Source organism: Drosophila simulans, chromosome 2L, assembly GCF_016746395.2.
Source record: "Drosophila simulans strain w501 chromosome 2L, Prin_Dsim_3.1, whole genome shotgun sequence".
In the NCBI taxonomy this organism is placed as follows: domain Eukaryota; kingdom Metazoa; phylum Arthropoda; class Insecta; order Diptera; family Drosophilidae; genus Drosophila; species Drosophila simulans.
In genome coordinates, this window is record NC_052520.2 from 3871587 (window position 1) to 3884247 (window position 12661).

At 40.4% G+C, this 12661-nt stretch overlaps 1 protein-coding gene and 1 long non-coding RNA gene across 9 annotated transcripts in view; one reads left to right on the top strand and one right to left on the bottom strand.

Moving 5' to 3' along the window:
• LOC6730927 (protein cappuccino) overlaps nt 1-12661 on the bottom strand; it is a 30055-nt gene that overhangs the window by 9195 nt on the left and 8199 nt on the right. For 2 of the 8 annotated variants that reach the window (XM_039298500.1, XM_039298504.2), the window contains exons 2-5: nt 11132-11474; nt 7331-7687; nt 4880-5452; nt 1967-2449 (exon numbers count right to left, since the gene is read on the bottom strand). In XM_039298500.1, coding sequence (XP_039154434.1) covers nt 1967-2449; nt 4880-5452; nt 7331-7687; nt 11132-11474 — 1756 coding nt within the window. Of the gene's footprint in view, nt 1-1966; nt 2450-4879; nt 5696-7330; nt 7688-11131; nt 11475-12661 lie in introns of all 8 variants that reach the window. The other 6 variants (XM_039298503.1, XM_039298501.1, XM_039298505.1 and 3 more) reach the window with 6 other exon arrangements.
• Nucleotides 6522-12661, top strand: part of LOC27208366 — a 137330-nt gene continuing 131190 nt past the window's right edge. Inside the window, exon 1 of the long non-coding RNA XR_001600823.3 lies at nt 6522-7005. This is a non-coding gene — a long non-coding RNA (uncharacterized LOC27208366). The remainder of the gene's footprint in view (nt 7006-12661) is intronic.

A 12661-nucleotide genomic window follows, 5' to 3' on the forward strand; every position in this document is an offset into this window, starting at 1 on the left:
AGGAAAGCTCCTTAAAGTCGCCCCTTTTGCCATCCTAGTGATGGCTCCCATCCCGGCCAGAATCACTTCATCCGAGCGAAGCTGGCGAACGTGATGTTGTCGGGCATATAAATCAGATTTTTCGACCAAGAGCGGCGACGGACGTTGCCTGATGAAAAGTCGCGACAAACAGCTTCTGCAGTTATCTCCCGTCCATCCCGAATTTTCCCAGTCCATCCCATCTTCCCGAAAAGCCACGAAGAATTGATGGCCACTTCAGAGACAATGACGTCGACGCTGAAAACGCGAAAAAGCAAGAGGTGCACAGAGAATAATTTGTGAAGCTTGCAAAGTTATAAAGTCAGCTTTAAAAGAAGCAAGTGTCTGCATTCAAAGAAAAGATTTAGTTTAGGAATACAGTCGTGGGAAATATGAATCAAGCTAAGTATTTTGACATCAAGTATTTTCTCTCTGTGCAGCAAATTGCGTGACCAGCCCCACTCGTTTTTTCCTAGCCCCCTGATGCTGCAGCTTCACTTCTTCTTCGCTTGTTTGCCCAGCGAGGCGTTAAAATGTTTGTTTGCATTAATTTGCAGCAGACGACAACGGGCGTTGTGGATGTGGATGATGATGATGGCGGAGGATCAGGATCCCCGGGTGCCGAAAAGCGGGAGGCTGACAACGATGAGCTTACCAATTAGCGCCTTTTGTGCCGCAAAACACCCAACGACCCCCCGCCCGCGCACATCGATGGGCGTGGCATGTGTCAAAAACTGCGCCTTCAAAATGCCCGCGATGTGTTTGAAGCGAAAGTTTGCAGGCTTTTCACTTTGCCATTTTTGGGTGTGCGGATGATTTTTGGAAATAGTTTCGACTGAAAATTTGCAGTCGGAATTCTCAAACTCGCAACAATGTGAGAGAAGAGGAATATTATTCACAGTAAATATACGAAATTAGGAACTTTTAGGCGAGAGTTAAGTTAATTACAGTATGCATTCGATGGGAATGACTTTTGCACAGTCCACCTAACAATATTTAGAACTTTTATAAGATAATCAGTGCGTCATTTTAATGTTTAAATTTAATTTTAATTACTGAGCGACTACTGTATGGACACATTTCCTTACATGTGCTAAAATTCCACAGATTTTCAGTCTTGGGAGACGAATTTAAAGCCATTCCCCGAAAATATGCCACACATTTTCGGGTGAAACTAGAATGGAATATAGAATCTATATGCGTAGGCACTTCAAACACTTGCGAAAATGTTAACCTGGCAAGTTTCGCCCTCTCCTCTATTTACATACAAAATTTCCCAATTATGCAATCATTCAACTTGATTTGGCTTGCTTTTCTTGACTGATTTTCAGAGGGAAAATTGCAAGCGGTGCGGGGCGGAAAAGTCTGCTGGAGCTGAAGCAGGCAAATTAATTGTTAACTTTAAGCAAACAACAAACGCAATCAAACGTGGAGCACCGGCAGAAAAAAAAATTTGCTGAAAGGAAAGAAAAACGGAAAGGGAAATAAAATTAAATGTTTCCCGAGAAACGACACAAAAGGCAAACAGTAAATGCGCAGAAATCGCAGGGGTTACCTTTATATTTCCCCCGCCGAAATCCGTTTCCCACCCTTTATTTTTAGTTTCCCTCGATATTCCTGCCTTTGGCATCGCTTCACTGAAGTCGCAGATTGAAGCATAAAGCTCAGCTCAAAAATCGAGAGTACTGGGTTAATACTCTAAAAGATTTTCCGCGAACGAAATGAAAAGCAGCATCAACTTAAAATTGAATTGCGAAAATTGAAGGAGGTTCTGCCATGGATCCGACTATTTCAAGCATTTATATTAAAATCTTTAGTTATATCTGATTGTAGGCATGGTTTCCACTCTCACAAAATTACAGTATATGTTTAAAAATCTTTGGAACTTCTGATCTTAACCAACTCGCAACTTCAGAGTATTTAAGCACGAATATTTTGGCAAACTTACCTTCGAACTTTTCATATGCAGCGAAGCTTAACTTTTCCGGTACATAAGATGAGCCGCGTCGCGAACCAGCTCCCCCGGCCACGCCCCCCGCCGCACCGCCCACGGCGATTTCGGGCGGCAGGCTTGCCAACGTCAGCGATGAAGAACATGGAGTGGCCAAGAGGGTGGTCTCGTCACTGGTGGGGCACAAATTCGGGGGATTCGAGCTATTATTGCCCGCCGAAGACTTCTCGACCGTGAAGCTGGCGACCTTCTTCAGCACATTGCTTGACAAAAGGGGCGTGGTGGGCGTGCCGAAGCCGGGCAGCGGCGGTGGGAGTGGCAGGGGCGCTGTGTCATCCTCAACATTTTCGGAGGCTGCAGAATTCGTTTGAGACTGCACAGGTGTTTGAGATGATTTAAACGAAATTATAACAGTTGATTGCGTTTCCAGCGACGGCGAGGATGTTGTAGCCCCCAAAGGTCCTGCAGGTCCTGTGACTCCTGCAAAACGAACGAACGAACGAATGAATGAATGAATGACGAGGCAACGGCATTAGCTGGATAAATTTGTATTGAAATTCCCGTGCTGCTTAAATCAGTGAAAAATTGAGGATAAATGTATTCCTGCCAGCGCATAAGTCACTTCCCATAATTACTGGTTAAATTATAGAATGTTCGGCAAACATTTGCCAAACATTTATCATTCTCGCTGGCGGTGCGGGTAAATCGATGAAAACTCGGAATGGTTTGGTATTAAAAAGAAAAAAAGAATGCAAAGCTTAAAGGTTGAATGTATTCATTTTAAATTTGAGTGCTCAACACTTATTGTAATGAAATTTATGTAAGCTGTGCTAGGCGAACTCAACCCATTGAAAATTAAATTTAATCTGGGACACTTAATACCTAATTACTAATTAAGCCTTTTCTAATGAGTTATGTATATAAGGGTTTTCTGTTTCTTGCTCATTAACAATCCTCCAGCTCTGAAATATTCTCAACATCACGGCAATCTACAAATGATTTACATTCATTAAATCGAAATTCATGTTCGTAGCTTCATAAAAAATTGCGTACACCCCCCGAAAAGTAAACATATAATTTTTCTAGTGCATTAAATCTTCGCCGGTATCCTTGATTTTGTGTAGCAAATTTTTATGGTCCCTCCACTCCGATTGAGTAGACCCTGTGGAGCCTTTATCACGGCCCATCATCATTGACTGTGCACCCAAGTGGGTTGGGCCATGCGCCGCCCGCTCTTCGATTTGGCGGATAAGTCCCGCGTGCATCATTCTATATAACATGATTTAATTAAAATTTAAACTTTCTTTTTTTTTTGGGATTTTCGCTGCCTCCCTGCGGAGCCACAATGGGGAATCAAAAAAATAAAAAAAAGTAAAGAAGTAGGGGAAAAGGAAACTGAAGCTGAGCCTGAAGCGCCAGCTTCCGGCCAACATTTTGTAAACAATGAAGACGTGTTTGAAATTTTTAAGTTTTTACAAATGTTTTTTTCGTGTCGGTACGTAGTGTTTTTTTCCGGGCTATATGGAGTATATGGGTAAAATGTGGCAGAAGGCCGGAAAAAGCAGCGAACCATGCGCGCTTTTGTTTATTTTTTGTTTATCGAGCTGAGCGAGTTGGGCCAACGCAATTAGGTGAATTTGGTGGGCAGGGGCGGTGAATTCTGGGAGTTTCGGGGGCAATTATGTATTTAAAATATCATGTGGGGGGCAGAGGAAAACGAGTCCTTGCATAAATGTGCCAATAATTACTTTCGGGTCCCTGCTTGTTTTTATTCAATCTTTTTTCTACAAGCATTCTCTCGCGCTTTTTTTGTGTTTTCAAAAGCGTCGCTGATCGGATCAGTTCGGAAAACAAAGAGTTGGTTGCGGAAAAGGGGAAAATGGACTGGCTGCTACATGAGTTAATTAAAAAACTTTGCATTCATGTCCAAGGGCAACACCTTTTCTTCCTGCGGTTGTCTTTGCTCAAAGGAGCTTTCTAAAGAAGTAAGAGTCGCATTTCACACAATTACTTTATATTTTGTTTAATTGTGCAAATAAAATACGTTATTTAAATTTGAATTTTAGTGTTTAGGTGTAGGCTCTTTTTCATTTGCTATCACCTCCCAAGGGGCAAAGGGTACTTCAATTTCGAGAGGAGCAACAAACACTCAAAACTACAGTTTGACAAGCACTTATGTGCGACTCGTGTTTACCTTTGAAATTGGCGCAGAGCCGGAATAAGCAACAATCTGCACAAAAAAAGGGACAAGCTTTTAGACAGGTCTCCCTCTTCCTTTTTTTTTTTGGGCTGAAGGACCACTTTCTGGAGCACACATATGGCTACAAGTGGGGGCCAACAAAACGGGTAGATTTTAAAGGGCACAAGTGTAGGACTTTATTTAAACTTAATTTTGCACTCCTATTCCCTTTGCAGCGCGATTATTGCATTTAGTTAATTAATGCGTAAGTGCTTTATGCCAACTCGTTGCACTATTGTTTTATCAGATTTTACAAAACAATGGGCATTATCCGCAATCTTTAAATGGCTTTAAACACTTTGCATATTCTATCAATAGTTTAAATTGACATCTTTTGTCTGAAATAGTTTTTATTTGCCTGCTGCGAGGTCGTTAAAATTTAATTATCTGATATCCTCGGGCCAAAAAACACATGACAAACAAGAAGCTTTAATAAGAGCTTAATTTAAAGCAATTAGTTTAACTTGTTATTTACTCATCGTCACTGTTTTGTTTCAATAGGAATATTAAATTTGAATAATTTCATTTTCGATTTTTTCTTTTACTAATCAAAAATGAACACCTAGTACGCACTGTATTATGCCAGCTTCCTGCTATTTTAATAGATTAATAGCGCTATGAAAATTATCCATAGTTTCTCTTGAGCATAGGTTGACTTGGCCAATCCTTACCTGATTCATTGTGAGTGGATGATGTGACACCTGGCGGTGTTTGGCTGACAGCGGCTGTGAATCGAGACGAAAGGTTCTGTAGCTCTACCTTTTTCGCCTTGGACACGTTGAAGAGCTCTCCATTTCCCAGCGGTGAGCCCGAACCCGCTGCACAAGGCTCCATTGTGCCAGGGGTCAAAGGTGAGCCCGCTCCACTGCCCAAGACCTGGGCCAACTTCTTGCCCAGCTGCAATGCCATGAGTTCCTCGTCCGGCGAACTTTCTGCCGGGCTATTGGGTGCTACCAAGAGTTCCGTATCGTGCAATATGGTGGCCCGATCCGCCTCCTCGACTTCCTGCAGATCATTGGCTATGCTGAGGTAGGTGACGCGAGTTAGGCTCAGGCACGCCAACTTATCAGCTCGGCAGCGTTTCTGCAGCTCGAGCACGGCTTTTGCGGTATTCGGTGATAGGGTGTCCACCGACGTCACACTGATTTCGCTCAGTGGACGATCGCGTTTGGCTGTCGGATTACGATGCTCCTTCGCCGCTGTATTTAGATAATGCTTCGATATGATCAGTTCGTCCACGGGATCTGTGAATAGGGAATCATTGCTTGAACAACTCGTGCACAAGGATCTCCGATCGTAGGGATAATGGTGATGGCTTTCGTGGGCATTGTGAATATGATGGTGATGATGATGATGTTGCCTTTGACGCTGCTGCAACTCCCGATTTTGGCGCTGAGTTAGGGTATCATTCGAGGCATAACAGCACTCGTCGCTGCTGCAGTTGTGGTATTCTAGCGAGTCGGTGCAATCCAAACTGACCACGTCGTCTTTACGTTCGTTCGGTTAGCAATTAAAAGTGTTATGGCAAAGTAGAGAAATAGACAATCGAGATAGAGAAACAGACAGTTGTAGGGAAATAGAACTGGTCTGCAGGAAAATCAATTGAAGTTAAAAACTTAAGATAAACAAATTATTTACTTCTTTAATTGGTTATTAAAATGTCTTTCGATGACTTGCGATGAGCTCGCTGCACAAATATTTGGAATTAAATAAAACAGTCCGCCAACTGCGGCTCCAAATGATTTATGTGCCATTAATCCGCGACGGCGATGGCTCATTCACAAAAATGCGACATGTGTAAGAAATAATAATTAAACAAAAGTAAATAAACACAAGGCGCCACTGGAAGCCGAAAGAGAGCGCTTGGAACAGAAGAGAGAAACAACTGGAAAGCCGCAAAATTATGAAAATCTATATGGGAAATGGTCAAATACAAAAAGAAAAAAACAAAAAAATAGGGGGAAAAGGTGTGTGTCTGCCTGTGGGGCAAATGAAAATGAAAATGAGAAAGGTTCGAGAAAATACCCCAAAAGGTAAACAAAGAAAATTGTACACAGCAGAACCCAAAAACTGGTTTCTCGCTCGCGGAGAGATGGGGGTTTCACAAACAAAAAAGTAAAATAAAAAGCGTTGGCGTCAGTTGCCGTCTCCCTTTCAAAAGTAAATTGTTTAATTTGTTGTCCATGAGCAATTGAGGCAAATTGAAAACAAAACAAAAGCCGAACTGCCAAGATGAGCCCCGATAACAAAGGAAAAGGTACTCCCCTTTGCCCAGATAATAAAAGAGCAGGAAAGAACACCATGTAAACACCTGTAGATTGCTAATCCGGTCATTGGCAGGGCACTTTTCCTCAAAAACAGGCAATTTTCCGCACTTTTCCACACTGCACTCGCAATTGCCCTTCTGTTCTGTGTGTTTTACATTCAAATTTTCTATTTTCCAGAGCGTTTTTCGATTTCAACATGGACCGATCTGCGCGGAAGCGAGTTCAAAGCGTTACTAACAACCAACTGGTTTGGAATTAAAACCCACTGGAAAGTCAAAAGCCGCACAGCAAGCGGAGAAAGAGAGTGAGCATATAGAGAGAGAGAACCGACAGAGAAATATATATATATGTATATGCATTTATGTATGCTTTTTGTTGGCGGTCTTAAGCTCGAGTTACATGAAACGAAAGCAGAGCAGAAACGTGAAAAAGATCACACGAGCTATGATCGACGACTTAAATACCTTCGATAATGATACAACTAACTAATTAACTTAGAAATCAACTAACTTGGTAATCAACTATTTAAGGTATGTATTTTGAATACTTTTCCTACTATAATTATCCAATGCGAATAGAGATCAGTAGTATTCTTCTACATTGCGAAAATTTATTTGATCTTCAGATAAATTACCTAAATTCTTCGATTTATAGTATAATTATTTATTTAATCTAAAATGCATTTACGCAAATGAAGAACTCATTTTATTATTTGCCCATTCAGAATATGGTTTCCCTTTTTCGTACCCTCCATAAACCCAACATACCCAGTACTTAAAATATAGAGGGTATTAATTAGCAAAGCAGCGACGTCGAGGGCAAAAATCGCGTGTTTTTTTCCGGCACTGAGCTTACCCGCAACCACTGTAGCCGATGGATTTGCCTCAGTTGTTTCGGAAAAGAGCTGCTCAATGAACGCACAGTGGTCATCGTTGGTGGTTTTCTCAGTACGAATTTTTCTCGGTTTCGGTGGGGGTATCGGTGGAGGTTGTGGGGCTATTCGTCTCTTTCGCGGCTGCTTGGTTAGTGGAGGGGGCGTGTTTTGAACCCTTTCCTTCTCTCGCGCTAAAATCCTTTGGGATTCCTCCTCATCGCGCTTATTATCGTACTGTAGCTGTAGCTGACAAAGTTGGCACAAACTCAAACTGCAACGATCCTCACTTTCGACTGCAGTTTGCAGCTGCCTTCTTAGCCTCGGTGGTTTCGCAGGCGCTTTACAAAAAACAATGTCAGTTTGCATACTTTTGGTCTTCATTGTTGAATTCTAGTATGTTTCGTTGACATATGTGGTTGCTAAATTCTCTTCAAATGAATTATATCATTTTCTAACTATGTTTAATGCCTAAAGTTAATGAGTTCTAAATTCATTTTACATTACATACATGGCTCTAATGGAGATATAGAAATTTCGAAGAATTTTGAATGGTTTTACACAAATGTTCAAACAGCCTGACAAATCTGATAAATGCTACTAAGGTTAGGCTACGTTTTAGCTTTAGTCAGACGTTTAATTAAAGGCACAGAAATGTACTTATTAACCCAATGGCATATTGACTAATTTTACCAAACTAATTGGCCCTACACATTCGACATGCAGCTCAATAAAATGTCATTTGGAGCTCCCAAAAGTATGCAAACGATTTTCGCTTTGAATGCTGGGTACTTAAAACGCTCAATTATTGCAACATTATAAACAAATTGTAAACAACATTAAGCAGTTGTTAAAACTACACACATAGACAGGCAGGCAGGAAGGCATGGTGGATGAGTTAGTTTACAACTTTACATGGAAATGTACAAGCGAAACTAATAAAACTAATTGCCATAAATATTAGCGGCCAGCCACGTGCCATGCCATACCAAACTTTTCCACCATAATGCGAACGGCCATACATGTGTGTGGGTGTGTGTGTGTTGGTATTATTGTTGTGTTTGTGTTGGTGTGTGTGGCAGTTTAATTGAGCACGTTGCCAAAACTCCGCCAAAGGCTGCACTTTTCCCCACACCCCAAAAAAAGGAGTCCTAAGCTAAAATTCAGCGAATAGATGGCAAACCCGCCCACATCCCCAAAATTTTCATGGTTTTTCACATCTGCTCTGGGGTATTTGATTTCGTTTGTAGAGTTTTTGGATTTGATTTCTTTAAACGGGCTAAAATCGTATTTATGTCACAAGCAAATTAATTGCATACATTACATTAGTTTAGCTAAGCAAAACATATGTTTTTGTTGCTAAAAACTTTTGTGATTCTGAGAAACCATTACAAATGATTCGTTTTGTTCTTAGAACCACTTGGAATCATTTTGTCAAGTGTGTTGCCTTACAGGGTACACATTGTGGTCGAAAGGGAAGCTTTGGCAGTACTTTATTCCTTGAGCCTTATGCGATTTTCGAGGGGTTTCCTGCCCCAATCTGCACCACCTTCGGGCGCTCTTTCTTGGCCCCATGAATTATGAATTTATGCATTGAAAAAGGCCCCAATAACAGATGGGTGCGTGGGTGCGAGTGAATGAAAGGGAGAATCTCCAGAGCTATAGCTGTATCGTGGCTCCTCGCTGAAAGGGAATTTTTGATATAGAGAGCTCCTCCGCGGATCCTGATCCCCCCCACTTCACCCGCGGCGCGGCACGTTTAGGATTTTTCGTTGATTTGATTTTAGGCTTTGCCCCGCTGCAATGCCAAAAAGCTTCTTGCATTCGGGTGGGCTGAAGGAGGTGGTTTTGATGGAGGAGCATCTTTTTTCCACTCTGAATTGCTTTTTGATATGCGCCTCAGCCTTGAACGCGATTTTCGCATTTTTGTAAATGCGCGCGAAAAACAGAAGCAAACAAAATAGTCCATCAAAAACGGTTGGCAAGTTAGTTTGCCTCAAATTTAAATGCATTTTAAAAACAAATGGTTTTTAAGATACGACAAAAGTTGTAAGATTACTTAAGGATTATCTAGGAAGAGGTAACTATCTCTTGCTACTAACTTTCGAACTGCTCGGTTCAGCTTAACAATAATTCCATAAATATATTCCATAATTTGATAAGCCAATATATCATTTAATATAATTTATATCAAGTTATTGGCGTCCTGCCATTCGAAACTATTGTCTTCGCTAACAAGAGCATTAGGAGTTCAGCTTTTCCCAACCCTTTTCCTCCCATCGAAATATTTTCCCAGCTTTGAGTGATTTTATTTGGCGCTTGTTTTTCCTCCGTTTTTTTTTTTCAATTTTTTTACGAGACGCCTGCAGCTTTTGAACTCGACGCGTTTTTCTTATGGCTGTTAATAGACAGCAGTGAGTTTTTGAAGTGGGTCTCTGTTTCTTCGTCCTGTTTTTGGGTTCTGTTTTGTGTTTCCCGATGCTTTTTCGGTTTATTTTCTCGCTTTTCCAGCTTTCCCAGTTGCTGAGTTATGATGGCAAACGTGCTTCTGAGCTTCTGTTTATGTTTTTGTGAGTGTGTGTTGCTTGGCCTAATATTTTTAAAGGGGGCTTCTTAAAGATTTCACATGAATAACTAAAATCTATAAATTTTTGATTTCACTTTGGCAAAAAAAAAAAAAAAGAAAGGAGCGAGAAAACAAGAGCGCACTAAGTAAAAAATATTATTTTGCCAAGGCGAAATGCCAATAAGTTACAAGCAGCCCAAAAACTTGAGAGTTTTCGGCTTCGATGAGGGATGATAAACGAATACAAGGGCGGGGAAATCGGGGGGAAGGCGGCGGAGTTGTGCAACATACAAAGGTGCCACAGCAACAACAAAAATATCTGAGGAAAGCTGGAAAATTCGGAGGAGTCAAGTGTTGGGTTGGAGAGGGGGGAGAAAAATGTAGGAAGTGCAGAAGGGTGTAGAAAATTTCATAAAAAACTTCTATGAAAAGTTTATTTTTTGTTCGCTATTTTGTTGTTGTAAAAGTTTTTCGAAAAATTCTTATTTAAACTCCGCTTCAAGTGCAATAAAGTCGAGTTGAAAAGAGTTTGATATACAGTCTGTTTTAATAATTTAATACCCACTGATAGAGGTACGAAATATTGTCTATAACCGAAATTTAATTGGGATCAAAATAGAAAATGAAGTATTTTTTACAGTCAACTATTTTCTGTTGGCATTTGTAACGAATGTTTTGGTCCGATTTTGTACTCAAAAGGTGTCAAAATCGCCATGGGCCAGTTTTGCTTTGCCGTCAGTTGGCAATTGACCTATGGATCCGAGACAGACTGTACCCTGAAGCTGTGGAGTTTCATTTTAAAACAAAAGTCCCCCAACAAAAAGTTGAAAATAAAAGAAGAGAACATTCGTAGCAACAATGGGGATAAATAAAGTTGGCTTATTGAAAAATGCTAGGAGGAAATAAGGGGGAATAACAGTTTTTTTTACAAATAGAAAAAAACTAACAAACTTGATGCACACCGACAATGACATCCAGAATTACAACAACAAATAAAGTTGGTTTATACACGGGGGGAGTCAACTATATAAATAACAACAAAGAAAAATGGCTGCACAGAGAAAAAATTATGTTTGTTCATTTGTTATATGCATAGTCATAAAGTTATTTAAGTAGTATTTTATATATTTGTTAAATAACGCTGCAGAATTTTGTCTCGCCAAATTTAAGTGATATTTTTCTCTGTGCATTGCTAGGGAATATTTCTGAATTAACTTACGAAAATCTGCTGGCTCGGCGCTGCAATCCAGTTGTCCATGCTCCACTTCCGTTTCCGCTGCGATCCAATCGCTACTTCCGTTGCCAGCGCCCTCCAAATTGACCTCGAGACTCGATCCCATTTTCGGCGAGTGTAGGAATGCCTCGCGAATGCGCTTCTGACCCATCAAACGGCTGAGCACGCGAACTCGACTGCTCCGCCTTTCCGCGAGGGCCACGCCCACTCCGCCAGCGCCACCGCCCCCAGCGATTCCCATTCGCACTAGACTGGCGCCACCTGGCGGTGACTTCTCATCGGCGTTCGCAGCCCGATTTTGCGAATTCCCCATGTTGATGCGGTCGTGCTGCGAAGGGAGTTTAAAAATCAATTAAAAAACTTTTCAATCAGTCGCATTGTTTGCTCTGGGCTTCCAACAATTTTTTCCATTCATTTTGATCAGAAATACTCCATGAACTTTTGAAGGATTGCAAAGTGCAAATTTAAGAGAAGCAAAAAAGCGCGATTTAAAATAAGTTTATGAAATAAATTAAAGGCAAATAGAGGTTATATTTGAAATATCTTTGAAATAAACAACCAAATAAAGAAAAGGAGTATATAAATTTTAATTTTAAAAACTTATATAAATGAATTGTTTTAAAGTATTTAATATTCGCCTAGTCAAACAGCTAAAATTCGTAGTTTTTTGTCTACTTTCGAGAGGTAAAAACTTGTTGTTGCGAAAATGTTGCAGAAATATGAAATGAATTAGTTGCACAGGTAGCTGAAGGGGTCTGTGACGGTTGACAAAAAGTTCCTACTTTATTTGTTTGATTTCTAAAGCCAAGTTTATTTCCCGGGAATGGGGAAAAGTGGCGGTGAGATACTTTTGCGGCCGATTTCTGTTGCTGTGTGTCAATAGTCGAATGGCACCCGAGGCCATCGAAATTGCAGGTGCATCTGAATGGGAAATCGTTGTTCTGCTCCTCATTTTCCTGCTCAACTGAAAATTGAACTTTTACTTTTTGGCAAGTTTGGACAACAGTTGGAGAAATTTCGCACCGATAATGATCATTAAAGACAGATTTGGGCTTCTTTCACAAAAGGTCGGGGTAAAACCTTTGTTGGTCACCTTTCATGCGATCGATTTGGTGAGATGTTCTGGCTGAATTTCATTTGTATGTTGCAAAAGTTTTCAGTTTCAAGGTTTTCAAAAATGACAAATTTCATTAAATTACAATATAACTTATATATAATGAATTAGTTGACCTTTTTGTTTTGTAAAAAAGAAACCTACATATAATTTCAATTGTTCGCCTCACGCCCCACTTGTTATCAATATATAAGCTTTCTTATCTCTCACTGAATATATGGGTAAATTTCAACGTTTGTCCACGGTTAACACCCGATAAAGTCGCCTTGATCTTTGTAGCTATCACACAATTCAAGTTCAATGACAAAATATTTCGCACTTCTATTAAAAAATTCGTCTTTTATGAATCGCATAGAGTGAGAAACATAATATCAAGAGCAAAACGGAGGTAGTAAAATCTT